Source organism: Candoia aspera, chromosome 3 (assembly GCF_035149785.1).
Source record: "Candoia aspera isolate rCanAsp1 chromosome 3, rCanAsp1.hap2, whole genome shotgun sequence".
NCBI lineage: Eukaryota > Metazoa > Chordata > Lepidosauria > Squamata > Boidae > Candoia > Candoia aspera.
Window position 1 is genome coordinate 49,299,462 of NC_086155.1, and position 25,165 is coordinate 49,324,626.

The window sequence follows — 25,165 nt, forward strand, 5'->3', positions numbered from 1 at the left end:
AGGCAGGTGGAGAGAAACCCTCGAGTGACTGCAAAGGACCTGCAGCAAGACTTGGTGGCAACAGGCACTGAGGTGTCAGTGGGCACAGTAAGGCGCATACTAAACACAGGAGGTTCCCATGCCAGAACTCCAAGACGTGCACCACTACTGACCCAAAAGCACAAGGAAAGTTGGCTCCAGTATGCTCAAAATCATATAAATAAGCCACAGAAGTTTGGGGATTCTGTTCTGTGGAGCGATGAAACAAAACTGGAACTTTTCGGCCCGATGGATCAGCGGCATGTCTGGAGGAAGAAGAATGAAGCATACGCTGAAAAGAACACTCTGCCTACAGTTAAGCATGGTGGTGGCTCGGTGATGCTCTGGGGCCGCTTTGCATCCTCTGGCACTGGAAACCTGCAGTGTGTGGACAGCAAGATGGACTCATTGAAGTATCAGGAAATCCTAGAGAAAACGTCATGCCGTCTGTAAGGAAGCTGAAGCTTGGGCATCACTGGACCCTCCAATAGGACAATGGTCCCAAGCATACCTCAAATTCCACTAAGGATTGGATGCAGAAGTAGTCCTGGAAGATTCTGCAGTGGCCATCACAGTCACCTGACTTGAACCCCATAGAAAATCTCTGGTGGGATTTGAAGAAGGCCGTTGCAGCGCACAAACCCAAGGATATTACTGAACTGGAGGCCATTGCTCATGAGGAATGGGCTAAGATTCCTCAGGAAAGCTGCCAGAAGCTGGTGTCTGGCTATGCATCTCATTTGCAGCAGGTCGTAACAGCAAAAGGGTGCTCTACTAAGTACTGAAGATGCTTGCCATGAAGGGGTTGAATAATGTTGTGACTGGAGAAGTCATTATCAGTTGCATTTTCAGTTGAATTTGGGGCCACCACTTGAAGCATTCGTTGTGTTGAGCTATTTCAATTCCTTTTGTTTGATTTGTTTGTTGCAAACAGCTGAAAGTCTGTACATTTTGACAATCAACCTGATTTGCAAGGGGGGGTTGAATAATTTTGATTACAACTGTAGGCACATTTAGGAATTTGCTGTGTAAAACTTGGACATCTTTTCTTCTAAAGGTTAACTGTGTTTAATACAGCATGAATATACCACACCATTTTTTCCTGCTATGTTGCCTTGATCTGATACCTTATCAGCCTCTGACATCTATTTACAGCAAGTAGCGTTTGTTTTTGAAAGATGCACTCTAATTATAGTCCAGGAAATGTGATTAAATAGTTAATTGTAAGTGGATCACTTAGAGAGGTCTAACAGTAGATCCTACAGAGACTGATCAAAAATACATGGAGAGCTGAAACATTCCTGTTTAACATTCTCTTATCTATATTAAGCCTGACTCCTAGGAAAAAAGAAAGTGCTTAATAGGAGGAATCATGCTGCCTAGTTGCCTTTTACATTGCACCATACATTCTGGTATCCAGAGACAGCAAAGAATGTGAACAGGATTCATGCTAGAAATAAGGTGTGCAAGAGGTTTGCAAGCCATATCACAGTAGTTAGTGTCTTTTGAGATGACAGATAAAAGAATGCTACTTGTTCGAACAGTTGTGGCCATGTCTTAGTGTGGAGATATAAATCTAGATTGCAACAGTATGTACACGTGAGAACAAAGTTGTAGAACCATCCAGTAATAAGAATGCTAATCAAAAAAGCCCTATGGAGTGTCACTTCACCCCATATTCACAGTGTCAACGTGAAGAGAAAATCAAAAACACCAGTTGGTTTCCCCAAATCCATATATTCAACTCCCACAGGCTTCATTTCTCCCACCTCTCAAGACATCTAAAAACAGCTGGCTCTCTCAATGAGTTACCCTTGTTTCCTTTAGGAGAATTCACAGTGTTCAGTAGAAATCAGATACAAAAAGCTGTTTAGTCTATGATAATCCTATGCTGCTGCCTCTGGTGGTGCCATGCCTAGTGCCAGCAATGGGGGAAAAGGAAAGTTTAGAACAGCAGGCAGATCAGACTGCAAAGGCACAGTTAGACTGGTTGGACGCAGGATTTGTTTTCAGAAGATAGTAGTCTCATACTTAGTGCTGAGGGTCCTCTTGGAATCCTGCTTGGGCTCAACCACCCAGGATACACTAGCATGGGACTGGGAGTCTTGGTCCACTTCAGATTGCTCCAGCTAGAAAACATTAGAAGGAAAGAACATTTCAGGCAACCTTCTGCCTTTGAAAATATGAAATTAGAACTGGGTGCATTTTAAAACCATTGTACAGTGACAGGCAGATTTGAGGTGGAGATGGCTAGGCTAGTGTTTAACACTTAACAGAGTATGTGTACATGCACATGGCATACAGGATTTATAAGGGCATCAGAAACCTCTGTATCAAATTTCCATAAAACAAAAATAGAAGTAGCTCATTTCATAATATGAACAAATTAAATTTTGTTCAAGCATAACTATGATATAGTTGCACTTCAGTAAAAAATAACAGAACTGATTTTGAAACAATACATTTCAACTGTCTAGTGTACTCATATGTTTTTGTAGTTTGATTTGTTCTCTGTCAACGTAACTTTTTCCCTGACAAACTGAATCTGATCAGTCAAAAAGCTAGAATGTTGTTTTTACTGTACATTTCTCAAAATCTGCCTTACATAATGTAAAGTGGAATTCTAATCCAGAATGGAATAAAGAACATCAAAGCTAAGGTAAAGAAATGAAGGCGTCTGAGAGATTTGCTGTGCTTAGGAGAAAAAGGTTCACAACAAGAAACTTGACGGCAAGAAGGGTAAAGACCTTAACTCCTGGACTAACAGACTGCAGCGGTAGATAGGAAGGACGATGTGTAGTACAGGTATGACAATAACAACAGCGACTATCAGAAGGGAGCGGCACCTGAGGAATGGGAGCAAGCAAAACACAGACAGAAGGTAAGAATGAAGGACAGCAACCAAGAAAGAACTCTTATGGGATAGAATTCCAAAATATTTATTTTATTGTTAGATTAACAAAGACCATTAACGAGATTTGGAGTGTTGAAGAACAGAAACTAACTAGGATTCCTGTGTCATTAATTACGCGTTTCTGTTGTTCGTATTGGGGAAGCTTGAGAGAACAATAATGCTTACATATATTCACCCAAAAGAACTCTCATTGCCAACATAAAAGCCAGACTAGTTTTTGCAACAAAAACAGTAGCTTCATGTTAAAGGGAACTGTACAGATGCTTAAGCAACAGCAATTATGAAGAAAAATATGACTTTACAGCACAATTGTTATGAAGACAGTAGCAACACTATTCAGTATTTTTGTGACCTTCCATGTTACTACAAATCAGCAATTCCATGTATAGTCCTTAGCCAGGAAATGTGAGACATTACACTGAGAGTGGATTAATAAATCCACCTCATCAGGTCACAACGTGAGAAAATATGCCAATAATCAGTAAGTCATTCTTCCCCATAATGCTTTTCAGAGGAAGTATTTCTATTCTCACCCTCAGCTGACCTTTCAAATGGCCAAGGTGAGTAATATACAGTAACTTATGGAAAGCCATGGACAGTCTGTGATTGTACCTCCCACCCCAAATTATATGCACCAAATAACAGAAAAATAACAAAACCATAATTTACATGGACATATATTTTTGCTATATTTGTTTTTAAAACACAAGCTTTGAATCTGAATAATGTCCAGCTTCTACAGTAATTTGGTGTTCTTTCGATTGTTTGATAACTGGTGGTCTATTTTTACTTACCTATAGTGGCTCTATAGGACAGTGGGCAAGTTTTTTAGGGGCAAGCTAAATATTTCAAATTTAAAATGTTTCAAGTTTGAACAGTTAAAAAGAGTTTGAATTGGGTTCCCCCAAATAGTCTGGGCCTGATTTCAGATCTGAAACAGCTTTCAAGTTCAAAATACTCACACTTGATCTTAGCCAAAAGGCCAAGATCCAGTTCCCAGTCCAATCAGATCTGAAGCCCAAGAAAAGTTTCAAACAAAGGGCATGGGTGTGGCTGCCCAAGATGGTACTGCATCTCTTAAACATGTCAAGTCCTTGAAGTGGCTGGCTCAACACAAATCAGCCTCCCAGCTAGAAAAGTATTTAACAACTTATATGCCCCAACATCTTAGAAGAGCTTTTTCTAGAGCATGTTTTGAACAACTAGATTCTATGGTAAGATATGGGAGGGTTCATGGAGTTCCATTTGAAGAAAGACTGTGTATTTGTGGTGCACCAGCTGTTGAAGACACTGCCCATATTCTATTTGATTACAAACTATATTCTGCAGAAAGGACTGCTCACTTAGATTCTTACTTAAAAACCAAAAAATACTGGGGCATCCAGGAGAAACTGTCTTATTTTTGCAGGGAACAAACCTGCATATCATTAGTAAGACTGCACTCTTTATATCAAAGGCCATTTTGAAGAGGACAGACTATTTAGATCAGATTGGGGTGACAATTTATTATGAATTTATTCTACTGTTTTCTTTATATTTACCTCTATACTCGTATTTATTTACTTATTTTCTATCCCACCTTTATTATTTTTATAAATAATATTTATTACTCCTATTACTCCTTCCTCCTCCTATTTTCCCCACAACAACAACCCTGTGAGGTGAGTTGGGTTGAGAGAAAGTGACTGGCCCAAGGTCTCCCAGCCAGCTTTCATGCCTAAGGTAGGACTAGAACTCACAGTCTCCTGGTTTCTAGCCTGTTGCCTTAACCACTAGACCAAACTGGCTCTCTTACACTTTTGATATGGTCAAATGACTAAAGCAATAAAGACTATTCTATTCTGTTCTGTTCTGTTCTGTTCTGTTCTGTTCTGTTCTGTTCTGTTCTGTTCTGTTCTGTTCTATTCTATTCTATTCTATTCTATTCTATTCTATTCTATTCTATTCTATTCTATTCTATTCTATTCACTCAGAATGGCTGGAACAACCTGTCTTGAACTCAAAACTGTTTCAAGCACAGATATTTTGAGTTTGAAATATTTTGCATTCCCTAAAGCTTTGAGTGGTCAAGGGCCACCCAAGGTATTTTGGAAGGCTGAAGGCTGCAAAACTTCAGAGTTGATTTTTGGGTTTTGTTTTTTTTTGCCAATTTTAATATTACAGTTTTTAGATGTCCCCCCGCAAGAACAATGGGAAACTATGTTAGGGGTTTCCAAACATGTTCAGTGGGTTCTGTGATGGTACTAAAAGGGCTTGAGGGCCACAGATGATCCACCCTTGCTCTATAGCATTTGCTGAAATAAAAGGAATTTAAAGAATAACAGTCTTGTACAGGAAGAAGATAAACTTAGGAAGATACGTTCAGACATTATTTAAGTACTTGCATAGTTCTATAGGAATGGACCAAAGCTTTTAATATACATACTGCTGACTTTCTCATGCTGGCTCGAGGTTTAGGCACTGGTTTTGAAGATTTTGTTTCTATCATTTCTGCAGTCAAAACACCTGGAGATTTTGATTTTTGAGCCTGAAGGGCCAACTGGTAGGCTACTTCAAATGCTTGCCCCAATGTCAGAATGATTTCATATGTTAGATTCTTGGAAAAAAGAAACAAATGGTGCAAATTACTTAAAAGTACATAAAATATGTTGTATTAGCTTTATTGGGGAATCTTTGGGTCTGCCAATCTGTCTGGCATTCATCATCAGTTTTATTATATTCATTCAACCAAAAAACATGGAGTTCATAAGACACATTAGAAACAGACAAAGTATATGGATCCTCCATCTTGTTAGGGGCCAACAACAAATATATAAAAGAACTTAAACCTAAAATCTCTTTCCTACGAAACTTACCTTAATCCTGTCCCTTCCAAGTATATAAAGGCTGACTTGTTGGTAGGTGAAGATACCTTCTAGAGTGGAACTTCTATTATTAAAGGTGAAACAAGTAACTTAGGATATACCTCCAAGGAACTGACTGTTACCTTATAGAATTAGCCACCATATAACATTTGATTCCTTTAATATGAAATTTCAGCTAATTGATCACCTGGGTATTTACCAGTAAGTTCCACTGTTTAATTTGCAGTAAATGTAAAGTGCATGTAAAACCTTCCTCAAAGAATGGGTTGTAGAAAGTATTGCAAGATCATTTCTGTGTAGGAGTACTACATCTTCTACCTAAAGTAGAAGAGTATATGAGAAAATTAGTGAGAGTTTCAACTACGGAATAATCAGTGTGAATACTATCTCTGTTTCATACCCATCTTTTTTGGGATCTCCTGAAACGAACTTGTTGTGCATATCTTAACCTTTCACAAGATGCTATTCTACAATCCTATACAAGGAAAAATAAATATCAGTCTGCAGAAGAGTCTTCTAGGTTCTTAAACAGCATTTCTCATGCTATTAAATTTAAAGTCATGCATTTGCTCTGTTAGATTTGGCAGACTGTCAAATCTGTCCCCACTGTCCCTAAGTCAGCTGTACAATTCTGTTGAACCAACCTAAATTTCAGCATAGAATTTGCTGAATATGCTACTTTTACAGAGAGATGTAGATATCCACATTTTGGGGGGCATGGGAAGGAAATTATGATGTCGCAAGAAACAAATATGGAAGGGTGGGATTTGCATTGTGATAGCACTCCATACTTAAAATTTTTGTATTGTGGCTTGCTGTGGATACCTGTGGACAGAAATCATAACTGTCTGCTCTGAGCACTTTGGGATTTGAATTGTTTGATCAATATGGATGAATAGTGCAACCAAAACTGATTTCCACCAGCCAATCAATTCCAGTAGGGCCCAATTAAAAGGTGGCAATTCATTCCAAAGGATTGGATAAAATATTATTAGATATTATTTCCAGGGGTGTTTTTAGAGGCCAGTTTGGATTATCTCCTGTATTGAAATTCAATCTGCTGTTCCAAAGAGAGGAAATGCTGTGCCCATCCTGACCACCGCTACCTAGTGAGCAGAGTAGGAAGGAAGAGCTGATGTTCCATAAGGAAGCCAGCTCTGATCTCCAGCTTTAGAAATCTTTTGAGTCAACTTTTTTTCCTTTTACTTCTCTATCCTCTTACCTCCTTGGGATCCTCCAAAACTACACAAAGCAATAAGCTTCTGGGGGATTATTGGATCCCATGGAAAAATGTAATCCTACCCTCAGCTGCTGCTGTAACCATTATTGCTTTTGGTGCCTGACGATTGATAGCATAGTAGCAAAGAACCTAGTGGCACTGTGAAGCAGGCAGAATTTTTCATCTTTTGGAGGTTTTCTCTTTACTTGCAGTTCACGGTTCTATAGAAAAACTGGAAGAGTTATCTCAATCTCTGACAATGTCTGGCACATCTGTGGAACTGAGTTCTGAGTTTTTCTAATCTCAAAAGAGAAAGATTATAGGCAGTCCTCATTTAGCAACCGCAACTGGTTCTGGTGAAATGTCATGAAATGAACCACATGACCAAGAGGGGGGGGGGCTGCAAAAATCCTGGCTGCTGCCATCTCATTTAGATAAAGTTCTCTCATGCAGCAACACCAGTGTTACTCTCATTCCAGCGTGAATTGTTGTCAGGCACAGAAATTTGGGCGTTAAGTGTGCTCATTGGTCAGAAAATGGTTTTTTTACTACCACTGATTACAGTTGCATCTGTGAACAGTCACTATCTGAGGCAGTTGCTAAATGAAGACTACCTGTATTTGGGGAGCCATTTTGCCAATCTCAGAGATGACAGCCCCAGACTTAAAATAGATGAGCAATAGCTTGCGCATAACGGTGTCTTGTCAGGTCTGGTCAGGTGATCACATTTCATTTACATTATCTTCAAAGGGATCTTTTCTTTTTCCAGGACCAGCAGGGAAGTCAGTACTTTCTTCCTGTCCAATTGTCTGTGCAGACCAGATAAGAACTGCAGTGAGTATAACTGCACTGAGCTCACATGATTTATTACAACAATAATCAAGGTGGCATGAAGTCAGTTTCCCTTAATTTTGTAGCCATTGGATTGGGTGAAGAGTCACAGCCTATCCATTAGTGTAAAGCATCAAGTCCAGAGTCAGACTTGGCAGTGGTGAATAGCAGTTTGGACAGCATTTGGAAGAAGTCCTTGGCTTCTTATCTTAAAATTCAGCTTTTTTGTCAGAGATGCACTTGCTACCTATTCAGTTTTTCATTGTGGACAGAGGCATCTATGATGATGGTATCTTTTAAACACACAGATCTACTTCTCTTAAATAGTTGACTTTAAGACAAATTTCTTGTACTTATTATTAGACTAGAGGTATTTCAGAGTTGGAGGCTTTGTCCTTGGATCCTAAATTACATGCATTCCATCTGGACTGAATTTGCCTACCACAGGACTTTGGGTTTTGTCAAAGGGTCCACAAGACTAATGTTATATGACCATAGAATTTTAAGCCACTGTAGTTCCTGAATGGTCTTCAGAGGCAGTCCTATGTAGAGAGCATTGTAGAAATCAAATTGCATGATGAAAATGGTGTCAGTCATTGTAACCAGGTCCTCCTGCCCAAAGAAAATTTGTGAGCCACCCAGAGTTGTTTAAGATGGGCAGCCATACAAATCTAGCTAATTAATTAATTAATTAATGTCACAACAGCAGCCATACAAATCTAATGAATAAATAAATAAATACCACCACCAAATAAATAAATAAATGTCACAACCAGGGCATCAGCCACAGTTGGGCAAAGCCCCCCCCGGCTATGCTTTCATTTGTCGGTACAGCACAGCTGTAAGTCCAAGAGGATCACTAAGCTGTTGTAGACTTAACCCCTCAGAACAAGACTTTCATGGCATGTTCAGCTGATAAAGCAGAGAATCATCAGTATGTTCATAGTAAAGTAACCTGAAGTGCCAGATAAACTTTCCCAGTGGCTTCATACAAATGTTACACTGGCAGTGCTAGAAGATCTATGTATTTCAAGAAAGATGGTGATGGTGTGGCACCATAATACCTCTGTATACCTAGATTATATGCCAGTTTCACTGTTTGACAGCTATTCTCTTTAAATTTCTTCTCCTTAAACCTCACATCTGCTGTTGGGCCTCCAAACGGATTTGTATCACAGTTGGGAATGGAGGGATGAGCATCCATTATCTGTACTGGGTTCTTTCCACTCTTCAGAGTTTATTTCCTGGCTTTGAAAGAGTATATAAAAATGCTAACTGACAGGTGTGAATATCACTAAAGCAGCATGTAGTTGATGAAGCTTTAGATTATACAAATCCCCTGAAACTCTCCCAAGAAGCACCTCAGCATAGACCTGAAATAGTGGAAAATCCTGTTGCTGGCTGCTGGCACAGATAGCTTCACTGTCCCTCATGAGTTCCTGACAGTTGAAGGGCAACATAGATGATAGATCTTTATACACCCTCTGTATACTATAGCCCAATAAAAATGATAAAGTTCACCAAGTTAGCATGTTTATTCTTTCCAAATTCCTATAAGAAGAATCACTGCTGCTTACACTGCAGGATGTGAAATAACAGAAACACATGGGCTTGTTTTAAAGAATCATACTGAGAGTATTTAACACTGCTGAACAGAACATCTCATTTTATTTTCTTTATTTTCAAATGGCACTGTAGTTTTGATATGTGTTTGAATGCTCTTTGGAAATTTTCTATTTTTCATGAACTTGAAAACTATGAGGTATGAATAGCAATGCATCTCATAAGTCCAGCAATGCTGAATTGCTCTCAAACTTTTTTTAAACTGCAACTGATTTCCTTTTCTAATAATGCAGAGTGATGAGAAGAGAGGAAGTTACTTATATAGGAAGGGACTTGACCCATTTCTGCTGTCACAAAATGTCAGCAATTAGTATTTAAGACTTGAAGAAAACTTTAGAATTTTGTGCTATTAGCAGTTCCATGTTTAAGTTATAGTGTGCACACACATACATGCGACAACACCCCCCCAGTTCTAATGTATTCCCTTTTTCCCCCAATACATCTGCCCCTTCCCTAACATGGTATTCTCCAAAAGTGTACAATGTCAACTTCAATATCCCTGAGACAGCATAATGACAAGAGTTGCAGCACAAAACATCTGGGGAAAACCTGGAAGAGCTATTTCTGCATTTGCAGAAAAAAAGCACTGTAGGTTGCTTTTTTTAAGTTTCAAAATGAGAAGCAAATGAGCAACATAATGTTCACATGCAAAATTTTGTTATTTTTTATCCAAATCTGAATACAATTGACTTCCTACATGTGGGGGGAAGGGGCAGAGAGAGAAGGGAGGGCAAACGATGACACATGTGTGATGACATCACACAAATGCTGTGACTTACTATTTGTATGAAATGACAACAAGTACATAACTGGCATTTATTACACACATGTTGCCATTTTGACAATACAATTTGTTATGCATCCATTAATGGGACCTAAATAAAGAGCATATATTGAGATAAATATTTTGGCATTAAACCTAAAAGAAACTTATTTTCTTTTTCTTTTTAATACTGAAGATTACTGTTGAGATTCATGTTTGAAGGTAGTGACAAAATATGGTCCCACAACATACATTTGGTTCTTTCACATCCAGAGACAATTTAAAAAGAAAAGGGGGCTAGTGTACACTGCGTAGATCCTTGTATTCTATCCCTTGGCCATTTACCTCCTGTTCACAGAGGATTCCATTCCAGCCCAGTGACTTACAGATCTTCATTAAGCTGAACACAAAATCTCCACAAACAAAGCATCAACTCTTTTATATTACTTACTACATCAATGGTACTGAAGACGTGACAGTAGTGGTGACTAGTCTGCAAATCCTTAGTGATATAGGCAAATGTACAGAGATCCTCTGGGTCTTGGGCAGCACAAGAGATGTTCCGAATTTCATGTTCAGCAATTACATTCTGCCACACATAAACAATTGTTTTGTTCGATAGGTATAGTGAAATTCCCACAAGTAAATATTAACAAAACAAGGTTTCATTACTTTAATTTGTACTTGTGTACAAATCACAGACTGCTCACACTGAAGTTTGCCTTCTCCTTCTACAAACCATCGATCCATTCAGCTCAATATTGTCTATGCTGCAAAACTACACTTGTATAGACTCTAGGTTTTCAGGAGAGGCTACATTCCCAATTTTATTGTGCGGGGGCCAGGCACTGAACATGGGACTTAGCACAACATTATTTTGCCACCAGCTACTATAGTCCTTTCAAGATACCCCTGATATGCAGCTGAGGCCTCCTTTTTGGGTCACAACATACACAGCTGGAGGTTGCACGTGACGGACCAAACTTGTCCTAACTACCAGGAAACACACTGAGACAATGAACTGGTCTCTACTATTTATTACTAGTACTTAACAAGAATCCTAACAAACTGAAGAAGCGTGGGAAAAACCCAGACATATAACCCCCAAGGGTTAAGGCGGTCCCGATCTGTGTCTCTTTGAATGGCTGAACAGTTCCTCAGTGCTACGCATGCGCTTGACAGTCTGGATGGGAGCCCCCTGCTCGCCATCCTTACTCATGACAAAACTTAGGGATAGGAGCAGGTTGCTTTAGAATAGCCTGGGTTGTCTAATAGCAACTGTAAGAGTCTTATAAGAGAAGAAAACCTCACCTAATAAAGGAAAACCAGTCTGACAATCTTGTCAGAATACTTTGCCTTTCTACTGATGAGGCCTGAGGGTTTGCAGAACAGATTAACATTCAGTTCATGCTAGTACGTCACTATCATTTGTCACTTAAGGCTGGAATACTAATCATGAGCTCAAGCATTTTCTTACCTTGTTAGCTGCATCTATGAACTTCACTCCTTTATAAGTAATAGATAATATTATTGTTGGGGTTTTCTTCATATGCTCAGTTGATTTCTTTATAAAAGAGAAAGAGCCAATTAGTAGATACAGATTAAATAATTTCTCACAGATGGAGGCCACGTGCACAAAACATTTCAAATTATTTCAAGGAGGTTTATGTTTTGAAAGTAATAGCTTCAGAAATGAGTTATTTTGCAATAATTCAATTTTATAAAGCTGCATTTTTGAGATCTGGAAATACAATGAAATAGTATACAGTAAAAGAAAAGAAAATCTAAATTATTGGGTTGGAAATAAACCACCACATACTTGCTGGAAAAAAATTGCTGAAAATTAGATTATCTTTATTTATAGTTGGAGAACACTGACACACACACAAAAGCTAAAATGGAGTGACATAGGCAATGTAAAAATAGCGAAGACTATAATATTTAATGAGAGACCACAATGGCAATTTATCAGAATTTTGCAATCCTTTCAGCAATTGCAGTTGACCTGTGGGCTAGGAGATGAATGATTTTTCTTCTAAATCTTCTAAATTTCCATGACTATTTATTATTAAAGGCATTATTAAACCCGTGTGCCAAGTTGAATAAAAGGAATAGCATAAAGTACATCTGATTCAACTTCCTGCATCAGGGCATTTGCAAGAAGATGCTGTTAAATCTCACAGCAGTTATGAGGGAAAAAAAACGTTAACTCTGGTTAAACTGAGGATCCCCCATGAGACAGAAATAAAATATTAGCAAAGGGGTAGTTGAAAAAAATCTTCCATACAAATCCACCCTAATTCAGATGAAACTAAAATTTAAGTCATTTTGCAGATCTATGTCAAAAACTTGCTATTTCAGCTCAGATTAAGCTCTCTTGAAGCCAGTCAAAACCAGATAATGGGCAGAAATACTGCAAAGTTTTAGGTTAAATTACTATCTACCAACTACATCGTTGTAAAATTAAGGTGTAAAATCAAGGGGGCTAGGAAGCTCCCAAAGAATATGAATTTATGCCAAAATTTTAAGTGGCAACACTTCACGCAAATTTCTATAGATATTAAAACAGATTCTAGTCTTAACAGAATTGGGAACATGCCAGGGACATGTAATATAGCCCTTAAAAATTTAGTCAGGATCACCTTGAGAGGAGTCAAGTTAAGATAATTACAGAGCTGAGCATCATAGCCCAATGATTCATAACCTGTGCTTGCAGATCTTTATTGCTGCTGGAACATAGTTGTACCATTTGGGTTTGTCCTGCTAGAAATGGCTGTTTGTCACAAATGACCAAGGCTTGAAAGGAGACTTCAGAATATTTTAAAAGCTTAGACTGAATCTGCTAAACAGTATTGCCAAGATAACATGGCAAATGGTAGGTTAGGATAATGAAATTAAAAAGGTATTTGCAGTCAATAAGTTTATCAAGTCTATATCCTGAGCAGTATCTTCAGTTATGGAGTTGCGCATTACATAGTTTGTTTTTAAGAATGGTATCAGAGGATTTTTAAAATTGCATACTGACCCTCATCTTTGCACAGGCATCCTGTGTAGATTCTGTTCCTCGAAGATCTTTGATTAACATGGACCCTAGATACTGTTTAAAACAGGAAAATAATAAGTATTTGATAATATAATTATTTGCACACGTTAGCCAAAAGGCTCCTGTTAGCTCAGAACCTCTGAAATTAGCTTTGTAAACTTACTAAATCTAACTTGAGTAAACTAAATAGCAATTAGTAAAAATTAACAAGGACATCATGATTACACAACAGAGTACAAGAATCAAGAATATACTTACATTGGCTTCATACTCACAGGACTCAAATATAAGTTTCTCTGGCTGATGCTGCCAGTGCTGGACGGGAGCATAGGGAGTTGCTAGACTAGGAGGTCTGAGTGTAAGCTTTGATTCACGGTGTTCCTCCTACAACACAAATAACTGTTCAAATCAGAACTTTTCATTAGGAACTGATTAATAAATGCTAAAGAACTCATGCTATACAGAGTACGTCCATTTCAAGCCATTTAAAACAGGCTTTATTCCAAAGTACAAATATCTATAGCTAACTATTTATTTATTTATTTATTTATTTTTCTATCCTGCCTTTATTATTTTTATATAACGAGGTATATACTGTATAGATATCTATTTAAATATACAAATAAATATCTATGGCTATGCAAAATCAGTATACTGTATACAAAAATAATCAGACTAAAATGTTTAAATTAAAATTGTTACTTAAAGGCTTAGTGAAAATCAGGATTTCAAACACTTTTTAAGAAAGGCAACCGTGGTGTTATTTTCTTAAAATCTTCAAAGTTTTAGGCTATTGGTGAAAGTGTGACTACTTAGCTGGTGCTGTATACATCATACAAAAGCAATGGCTAAAGTCCTATTCTGAGCTCTATTACTGTACAGAATGGATTGAAATAGGCTAATTTGATTGCTGCTGGAACACAGTTGGACCATGGTGAGCACAGTTTACTTTAACAACTGTTGTCTAAAACATACCTTCGTCTGTATAATTATCTTCCTTGTGATCAGATAATACCTGGCCTCTTTGGTGAGCAATAATTGCCTCTAGGCACAGTGCCATTGCCAAACAATACAGGATATGGAGATGGAAACGGCTTGAGTTAATTGGCTACTCCACTGGGGGAGGAAAGAATCGATTGTTCCCCACCCTCAGACACAGCATCAAGAGAACACTCAGAACCAGTCATCCTCCCGCCCCGATTTTGCCAATACAAACGTGTTACTGCTGTTGTTTCTACAGTGAGTATCTCAGTGCTACAGCCACAGTTTGCTCCTATGATTCTCAGGCCAGAGAAACTGATACAAATACTGCAAGACTTGCCATTTTTTCTATGAAGGTTGCTGCTCTGCAGCATAACTGGTTTGTGGTTTTCTGCTACATCTTAAAGTATATAAGAATCTCCAAAGATAAATGATCAAAACCATTTAAAAGGCTAGATTCTTCTGACCTGTGTCCTAAACTTCTCTGCTCTTGGATAAGATGCGGTATCATGGATGTTCTCGTGTCTCTTCTTCCCAGCATCTTCCAAAGGTAGCAGGAGGTCTGCAGACCTCCCTGTGCAGGAGTCACTCTGACTCAGAGGTGAAGATGTCTGGGATATCAAATCCTGGCACTGAAATCAGAGAAATGGGCATTTTTTAAAAAACTGTTCTTTTTGTTGATTATATTCAGAGTCTCTTGTATGCGAGCCATGTAGATGGCAATGTCTATAAGTTTGATATTATTATTGTCATCATTAAAATGCATATACAACCAAACCATCTAGGTTCTCAGTGGCTTACATCAATATAAATCATATTAAAACATCCATAGTAAAAAATAACCCACCCACCAATATATCAGAAAACAGTAAAATCACTATCGAAACAAAAAATTACCATGGACCAATAAATACAAATGAAATATTGATGATTAATAATCATTCCTTGAAGATTGTTCAGAAAAGTTTTATCTTCGCTAACTTCTGCAAGGCCAGAAACTTTCTGACCTCACTCTTTGCATTTCACAGAACTCAGAATGCCAGTAGCAGCTCCTCCTGTCTTCAGGAGGTGTGCTCTGACTCAAGTAGGTAGTCCTGGAATTACCTGGTGCCAAGCCATATAAAGCTTCATATGTCAAAACTAGCACTTCGAATTGCATCTGGAAATCTACCGAAGACCTGCAGAATATATGTAGTGAGACCACAGTGACCAACACTTGTCAACTAGTGGGCTGCTGCATTTTGGACCAATGGCAGTTTCTGAGCCATCTTCAAAGGTAGATGCAATGCACTCATGTAGGCTGCACTAGAAAAGTCTAACCATGAGATGGAAAAGATATGAGTCACTGCAACCAGGCCCTCCTGCTCCAGGCAATGCTGCAACTGTCACACCAGCCAGAGATGGGCAATTGGCTTCTTGTCTATTGCCCTCCATCTGCCCATCCAGCAATAGCCTTGAGACTAAAAGGACACCCACATGTTGATTGTTAATGTTATTTCTTATATTGTTTTAACCTTTGTTACAAAGCTGGAGTGTTTGCCACTTACAGCTGGCCATAACTGAAATGGGCTATCAGCCAAACAAACAAACAGAAAACCAAACCAAACCAAGGAACTACTCCCACAGAGGCAGTACTAACCTGAGACAACCCAGAAGAAAAGGAACACAGCATTTTGTGATACTATGGAAAAACTATGACAGAGTATGATTCACTCTTGAACTCTGTGTGATTAGCTCAGGATCTCTATTTAAGCACAGCCAATAGTCTTTCTTTTTTTAAAGGCCATCATGAAGGAAAAGGCTTCTGAAACTTAGTAAATAATTCCCTTTCTGAGGGAATAATGCTTTTCAGTCTAGCATACAGTCTAACAATGTCATGTTAAAACAAACGCTAATTGATTTTTATTACGAACTTTAATCTACACTATCCAAAAGTACAGTGACATGTAAAAACTATTTCACACATTATGCCATACTATTTTGACACAGCACTTTTCAGAATATCATAGTTAACACCAATTCATTGTTAGCTGATGCATAAAATTGCAACTCAGACATTTACATTCAACATTTATATTTTAGGTGAGTACTATGAGTACTACAATATTGTGTATGCATGCATAAACACTATAATGTGCAATGTGGTTCTAAAGAATAACCGTTAAAGTAATACCAGAATGGGTCTCTTCTACACCTGCTGTATCAGCATCAAAGTGAAATGTTCAAGGAAAAACTAGACTAATTCCTTCTCTAGTTGTGATCACATATATAGCAGATGTTCTGTTCCCATGGCAGGGAGGAAGAAATTGTTGGGCAAAGATAAAACTGTATAATATGGATTGGATAGGATTTCAAGTAATTCTTATGAGGCAGAGGACCAGTTATGAGCCATCAATTCTATTTCAGTATATGCTATAGCATGTTTCTCTTCAGCTATGATATAGTCAGAGATGAGAGAAGTATTATATTTAAATACAGGCAGGAACTTCAGTCTTCTGTTTTTAAGGTAGGAATAATAAGGGTGAGAGAGAAAATAATGCCAGCAGACCATTCATTATTTCCATGCTTCTCCTTTATGATGGCTTCTGAAGGAAGTTTGCTTACTCTGCCAACTCCTTTCTTCAGAGCTAGAGTGTATCTGGACTACCAATGGAAACCAACCAACCAACCAAGAAACTGTGAAGCAATATTGGACTGATTCTGAAGAAATCTCCTGAAGTGAGTGAATAGAATCAGTGAACAGAACTATTTATGTAACAGGCAGCTTAAGTTCTGCAAAACCGTATCATTCATCTTGTATTAGTTAATATTAAAATTATGACTCAGTATTTCTAGTGAGATGTTTTTAAAGAAAAATGTATTTATTTTGTAGACCTTCCTTAGTAAAAAAGAGAATCTGAAAGAGTAACAAGACCCATAAAGACAACCATGGTACTATTCTTCACAGTTCTCTAAAAAACTCACTCTTAGCTGAGAGAACCTTGGTGGCTTCTGTGGGGGTTCCTCATATGGTCTGTCTGCCAGAGAGGCTATTATACGTTTACGGTGGCCAAGAAGATTCACCTTGAGCACCTGCAGAGAAGGACAAAATTAGCATATACTGTTACAAAAGATTCCCATGTTGTGGCTTCTCCCCAATCCCTCAAAACAGTTGCAATTGCAATGCTAGGGTTTCTCCTAACACAGTGAAGTGTCCAAATTTTGATCTCAACTGGAATTTAGTAAAGGATCAACTTACATTCACTAATTCTAGCTCCCAGAGGTTTTTCACTGAGTCTATAGAACTATAACCACTTGACAGAAATGACTGAATGTAATCTTGAAGCCCCAGGGAGCCAAGCCATGCGGGAACTGAAGGTTGGGTCCCATCATAGCCTAGAGATTTCACCTGTAAAGAACACAAAGAGTAGAGCATTATAACTGAATGACACTTTTAACATTTTAGATATTTCAATGTGATTGTTAGATTGCTGTCAACTATACAAGGCATTCTGAGCAAAGATACATTTTTTATTAAATGGAAATGAATCATTGGGCTAACTACACAATGCATTTAACTGAATCTCAGTAGTTCTCCCACTTTCCCATAAAGTACTGATATAGTATCAATATTGAAAGGCAAAATTCAATTGATTTTATTATGGTCACTGACCAGTACAAGATACAATTCTATAAAAATATGCACATTAGCCATTAGCCATAAAATATGAGCCATCTAAATTCAAATAATTTTAAATTTGAGTTTACAAGTTCCAATTAAGTGATAAAATACGTTTGGATCACAATGTAAGTGAGCCCCTTAATCAAGTTTAAAAACCATCTTATTAATTTGCATTATCATGACTAAATATTGAAAGGCAAAACTGGTAGGAAGAGGTTTAATGTTTTGCCAGTCTGTTACTTGTTCCAAAATGTCACCCAAATAACTTTTGCATCAGACGACACATTCACATATTTTTCTGTTCAACACCTCTCTCTACAGTTCTTTTTTATAGAAAAAGGGCAGTCAGTGTCATGCACTGTTTAGTTAGTCACACAGTTCCCTTAACAACCAGAAGTCAAACTGAATTTAGGCCATAAAAAATAGAAAAGGGGAGAGGCAAGATGCAGCTCTTACTAGTGAGATCCTTACTCTAATTTTAAAAATTGTCTGGTCAATGGCCAACTATACTTCCTAACAGGCCTGATGGGAGGAGAGTATGGAGACTCCTGGTTTGGGTATGGTGCAATAGTGCCCCCTAAAGTGTGAATGTTAATACTGCTTCACAATAGTTGTGATGGTTGTAACAATTCCTTTTAAATCAGGGGCAGGGAATAGACTTGTAGGATATACCTTTAAGAGTTAAACTGCTGAATAACCTACTGGGCTAAAAACACACAGACACACACACACACACACTCTCTTTCTCTCTCACACACACACATGTACATAATTTGCTTCCCCATCAAAGTTGCTAAAAGTTGAGATATTACATCTTTGAAACTGAATTTAACAGCATTTCCTTTTATTGACCCCAGCCTTTTGGAATGTAAGGAAAACAAGCAGATTTGTGCTATTATACAGTGTACTTTTTAAAAATCCCTTCAATCATGTCTGATTCTTGGAGACTGCCTGGACAAGTCCCTGCAGTTTTCTCTGCAAGTTTTTTTTTTTCAGAAGTGGTTTGAGAGAGAGAGAAAGTGACTGGCCCAAGGAGCTGGCTTTATGCCTAAGGTGGGACTAGAACTCACGGTCTCCCAGTTTCTAGCCTGATGCCCTAACCACTGCACCAAACTAGCTCTCTTTCAGTGTACTTTAGTACTGCCTAAGGACCAGAAAGTTGCCTAAAATAGCTGAAAGTAGAAGTGAAGCACCTTCAAAGTTCTTTCTTGGGCTCTAAAGGAAAATCTGGATCACAAATTCTTCACAAGAACTGCCATGTCCACAAATCTGACACCATTGTATGTTGCTTTGAAACCTGGATCTACAGAAATACTGGGTGAAAAGATAACAACTGCAAAGCATGAGAAATTTAAGGGTGGGGGGTAGTTACTTCTTATGCTATTTTCTGCCAAACTTCTTGGGCAAGCTATACTTGAAGATACCCTGTTTTCCAAATCCAGCTCACTTAAAGCCAGCTCCTGTAGCAGTTCAGGAAATATATAAATACCAACAAAGTGTTTTAGACTCCAGCAGTCTTCCCTTTTATGTGGATGCCTAATGGTCATACATTCCTGTTTTAGTTGCATTATGAAAAAAATCCCTACAGTAGATACTAACGTTAGAGTGTATGACACAATTTCTTCCAATTTATGCATTCTTTTCAAAATATGACTTTTAAGCAGTGTCTTTTTTTTTATTGTACCCATTCACTCTATATAGAGTTGTGTAAGAACCTATCTGACTCTCCAATTTGGTCCAGGTGTTCTGGCTCAGAAAGCCTTGACTTAAGAAGGTAGGTACATGAGAAACTCTTAAAGCATCTGATAAATTGACTCTACACAGAATAGATGGAATTCAGCTTTTGTTTTCCCCCAAATCCTGTCTTGTGCAAACCTATTTATATACCAGCACAACTGGTGAAAATCAGACTGCACCTTTAAACACCCCAAAGTTTCTTAGGAAGGTGGGTTTAGCTATTATATCATTCTAATTTGCTAGCTATCCAGGCTATCATAGAGAAAGCACTGCCTTTGATTGTACAAAGTACTGATCAGTCTCCTCAAGGAGACCGGCTTTCACCTATCTTCCCCAGGTTACGTTTAGCCTAACTATATAAACCTGACTTCATGCCCAGGGTACAAAAATCACAGCTGCTATTTAGTGAGAAATCCAAAAATCAAGAACTTCAAGAGAAAAATCCCATTCATAACAGGTAAAACTTGTCAGCACTCATTCCTTGGAAACATGTTCTTTCAAGGTATAACTTGGCAATTCACAAAAATTCAACCAGAAAAATATTCAGTGTGAACACTTGGTGTTTTGCTATTAATAGTCTATAATTTGACCCCCTACATGACAAACATTGCTAGTTTTTTTATGCTTTCTCAAAAAATGACAGTACTGAGTAAGCAGGTTCCCACAGTGTTATAGTGACATTGGAGAGATGCAATTCAAATTACCCACCTGTGCGTGAAGCTCAGAGTGACTCCAGGCAATAACAGCGTCATTACAGACAGCTTTTTCTAGAGGTCTGAACTAAGATACTTTGAAATTAGGCTGAAGCCTACAGTATATGAAAGCAGCCTGAAGGCTACAGATTGCCCCACATCTGTCATAATTTCAAGCTTACATTTGAGTGAAAGGTCCCCTGTGCAAGCACCGAGTCATGTCTGACCCTTTGGGGGGATGCCACTTCCCTGACGTTTTCTTGGCAGACTATAGAGCGGGGTGGTTTGCCATTGCCTTCCCCAGTCGTCACCTTCCCCAGCAAGCTGGGTACTCATTTTACCGACCTCAGAAGGATGGAAGGCTGAGTCGACCTGAGCCGGCTACCCGAGAATCCAGCTTCCGCTGGGATCGAACTCGGGCTGTGGGGAGAGTTTCGGTTGCGATACTGCCACCTACCACTCTGTGCCACACAAGGCTATTACTTAAACATTTAAGTAATGATAAATGTTTATCATTAATTGTAACATACTTACCCTGTTTTGGGTTTTTATTCATATGTTTATTTTTCATAAATATTCTTAATGTCTTTTATTTTCAAATCTGGTCTGTGACCATAGTAATCTCTATTTTAATGTTTAAGGACTGCTTTGCAGTTTTCTCTCCCTCATTACATTGACTTAAAACAATTCTTTCTGTATATAAAAATAGATTATTATTTTAACCTTAGGAAGGGAACGTGCTGCTTGGAGAAGTTTTCTGCGATGTTGTGGATCACTAATACCAATCTCTCGAAGGTCCTGATCTTCCATAACATTACATCCCTACAGAAGACAAGAAAATGACATGGCTAGAAGACACAATTCCACTTAACACCACACTACTCCATATTTCTGTCCAATTGAGTTAGACCGTGCATGTGTACAAAGAAGTCAGACCCACATTCAAAAGTTGGATCCTGAGCTATCTTCTATCAAACTTGAAATGTTTTTCAATGTTAAAAGACAGATTAAATGACAGATTACAAAGAACCTGACATACTTTTACAATATTTACCCATATATGCAACAAAATGAAGCAATTCCATCAGCGAGAGCTAAAGCCATATCTTGTTTAATTAATAGTTTCTTAGGTCCAATTTCTTAAAAGTTTTAAGAGTCAATTCTTTAACTTGTTTCTTACATCCAAGAGGTAAGAAGAGCTTATTCCGAATATGTGTTCTCAACTAACCAATTAAGTTGATCTATTTCTCGTCAGACACCATAAATATGATACTTATTTATTATTATATCCCCCATACCAAGGTTTTGTACAGTCTATAACACTATAAAGGAGGCACACAAAAGTTGCCTCAATTGCAACCCGCTTATAAACACCCAGTACAACAAAAATTACAATGGTTTCTTAATATAGAAAGTGTCAAAAGCCTATTTAAAAAGGAAGTCCTTTATTATCCAGTCAAAGTGAGAGGGCCAGGCACACCTCCAGCGGCAGCGCATTCCACAATATGGAGGCAGCCACTGAGTGGGCCAGTCTTCTGGTTCGTGTTCCTCTCACCTCCATCAAAGTGGGACTGTCAGCAGATCCTCTCTAGATCTCCTCACATGGCAGGCAGAATCATTCTTTTTTCATTCTGGCTATCATAATTACTCTGCTTGACTATCCAATGATGCTGCATGTTAAGTATTCAAGTTGTTTTCCTCTTTTTATTTGATATTATATTGTTCTAATTAACATACTCAGTGTGGACATATGAGCACAGAGCACAGCACAGAATTCATCTCTTTTGACTGAGTTGTTCACTTGAGGCATGGTTTAAAACTATTACGTGGCAGATCTAGAATATACGTAACAGAATGTGCTATTTCTGTGATATTTTTTATAAATATTTCTTAATAAATACATAAATGCTTTATTAGTAACTGAATTTACACAAGTAATAGATTCGGATAAAAAGAAAATCGCTGGCAAAACTCTGGAGTATCAGGAAAATCAGGGTCATTCAATTGTTTCAGTCTGCGCCTTTTCCCTTCTGTAAAGGCCAGAAGCAAAGCCTGGGAGAGCTATGCTTAGAGAGGTTCTGACTGGAGCATCCCCAAGCGCAGCTCTGGCATTCTTTGTGGAAGAGGGGGCTACCAGAAAATATAAAACAGAAACAAAAGGGAAAAGGAGCCAGAATATATAATACTTAACAAAACCACTTGTCTCTTCAGAAATATCCATCATATCTCAGCTGGAGATTTTAAAACCTCTGGACGGCCATTTCCCGGTAAGTACCATATTTTGTTATTACCCCTCATTTGCCAATTGGCATGCTTTTATGCCTTAAACATGCAAATTCATTCATTTATATGTGTAAAGGATGCCTCCAACTAGCTTACCAAACATTGCTCTACAGAATAGATATCCACATAAAATTTGCCTCTTAATGATACATTAGCATTCTGTTCTATTAATAAGTAACAATCCTGGCATTGGGCCTGCATGTCTGTCATATTTTTCATTTTAGAGGCAATAAGGGCAGAACATAACGCTGTACATGTAATTTTTGTTGTACTGGGTGTTTATAAGCGGGTTTCAAAACAAGAGCTGCAAAACAAGGTAAAATGAACTATTATTTCAGTTGCATCATTGCCATAGTGGCAAAGTTTTTATTTAAATGGAATTTTCCTGAATCTATCCTTCAGCATCACTAAGAGCAAAGTGTCAAACCTAGTCACTGAGAAAAACTGACACTGTTTTTAGTAGTACAAGGTGCACAAATAATCAGATGTATTAAAACAGCTCCACACATCCACTAATAGGATGTAACTAGGGGTTGCACCATGTTCTCTCTGCAGTTTGGGATCCCATATTCACTCTTCTGTGGTTTTCTTTGCCTCCTCTGGACAAAGTGAGGGTATTAAATTTGACAAAAAAGCCATGTAAGCAAAACTGAGCTGACAACATGTTGTTCTACGTAGATTTGAAATTGTCAATCAGACTTAGAGTTTAATCATTGGCCAAATGTGACCAAATCCCAAACAGGTAAAGAGTCTCCTCTACTGAGACCTGTCTCTGAATATAATATAGAATATTGCTCACATCTAAGGTCAACAATAACTGATTGAAAAATCTGGACTGGATGGTCTCAGGTGGAATTTAGTCTTGGATGTGTAGATATTAGTGTCATAAAACCACTCTTTCCTTGGCCTCAAAGATTATTGACCGGAACACTACTGGAATACGGTAGCCACCTTCCAACCAAAATAATTTGTCAGCAGCACCTCTTGTGGCATTTTCAACTGAGTAACATGAATTTACCATGATGCAAGGATTAACACCTCAATTAGCTTGCTATTTAAATTCTACTTAAAACTTCATGGTTCCTCATTTAATCCTGCACAGACACCCTTCTCCACTCAAGTGATGAAAAAGAGAGTGAACCCTACCTGGTCCTGCACAGGGAAAATGCTCTTTATTGAAGTGTCTGTCTTTCTCCATGCAGGAATAAGCTGGGAGAAAATGCTCCACACTGCACTTGCATAGAAAAACAGATGATGCTGGGGAGGAGTCTTCCCCTCTTTAAAGTCCCATCTTCCAAAACCATCTGGCCTGCCAAGATCAGTGGGTGAGCCAAATCTATCCCAGGGCTGGATTCTGTTCTCCACCTCTATTTGTAGGGAATTCAAGGGTACATCCAGAAAGTAAACTTATTCTACGTGGGATACTGATTATGGTTTGCCATAGGCTGCATTCCCCAAAAGTACTGTTTAGATTAAATACTCTCTGTCAAATTAAAATCTACACCTTGGTAATCATTTTTGGTGGTCTATGGGTGCTGCCTCAAATGCTTTCAGGGACAGCAGGCTATCTTAGAGCAATTCAGAAGGCTATCTTAGAGCAATTCAGAAAGTCAGATTTGCAAACTGTCTTGATTATGCATGTTATATTGTTTACTGTTAATTGGGCAGTTGTTTAAATCACATGCAAGGAGCCTGGGAAAACCAGTAGGAAAACATCTAATCTTACGTCCAAAATAGACATGAATGCATCTCCACTCTCTAAATTTCTACATATAGCAGTTGCAAGCATGATTAGGATTGATGAGGCTTTAACCCTTTTTCCCATGTTTGTCCTGATTCAAATTTCCCCAGTTGCTGTTTGCACCTTTAGAAAAAATAGATATGCATAATTAACTTTTCCTAAGAGCAAAAAATGCAATATTATACTTGTATGTGGCTTTAGTTAGAGAAAATGTCATGAAATGGATAGCTTTAGTATCTAATTTGACTTCCATTTTGGATGCAGAAAGAAGAAGTGGCACAGGCCTGGTATGAGATCAAGCAATTCTGTTGAGCTTTCTGCATCAAGTAAGAGAAGACACAGCATGTGAACTGGATGGAGTTTGGCCCTATAGTCTAGGACCCTCTGCTTAGAACTCTATGATTTATATTCATCAGTACAGCCACCCTGCTTATGTGAACATCAACATTACTAAGGTTGAAAATTAGAAGGCCAGAGGCCCTGAAGCATTACTTCCAGAAAGAGCACTTTAGGATAAAGATATAGCTACCAAATCTGGCTCCTTCACAGAGTATTACCCTGTAGTAGTGATGAAGCTTGGACATCCCAGTGATGCTCAAAACTATATAGTTAGGAGTATATATTCCCAGAAGGATCTCCCAGGATGAGGAGGGCACAGACAAAGGTCATATTAAATACAATCCACTGGAGAAGAAAATGGCAACTCACTCCAGTATTCTGTCAAGAAAACCAAATGGACATTCACAACCAGGACAGTGTCAACATGATACAAGCCATTTAGTTTGCAAGGTATCC

The 25,165-nt window shown here is 38.3% G+C and overlaps 1 protein-coding gene across 6 annotated transcripts in view; it reads right to left on the bottom strand.

Moving 5' to 3' along the window:
• ANKS1A (ankyrin repeat and sterile alpha motif domain containing 1A) overlaps nt 1–25,165 on the bottom strand; it is a 139,996-nt gene that overhangs the window by 3,700 nt on the left and 111,131 nt on the right. For 5 of the 6 annotated variants that reach the window (XM_063297615.1, XM_063297614.1, XM_063297613.1 and 2 more), the window contains 10 exons: nt 21,070–21,168; nt 17,495–17,644; nt 17,221–17,328; nt 14,724–14,888; nt 13,534–13,659; nt 13,258–13,329; nt 11,710–11,796; nt 10,684–10,821; nt 5,358–5,528; nt 1,022–2,147 (listed from right to left, as the gene is read on the bottom strand). In XM_063297615.1, the coding sequence (XP_063153685.1) occupies nt 2,028–2,147; nt 5,358–5,528; nt 10,684–10,821; nt 11,710–11,796; nt 13,258–13,329; nt 13,534–13,659; nt 14,724–14,888; nt 17,221–17,328; nt 17,495–17,644; nt 21,070–21,168 (1,236 nt within the window). In that variant the 3' untranslated portion in view covers nt 1,022–2,027. Of the gene's footprint in view, nt 1–1,021; nt 2,148–5,357; nt 5,529–10,683; nt 10,822–11,709; nt 11,797–13,257; nt 13,330–13,533; nt 13,660–14,723; nt 14,889–17,220; nt 17,329–17,494; nt 17,645–21,069; nt 21,169–25,165 lie in introns of those variants that run through there. The other variant, XM_063297612.1, reaches the window with a different exon arrangement.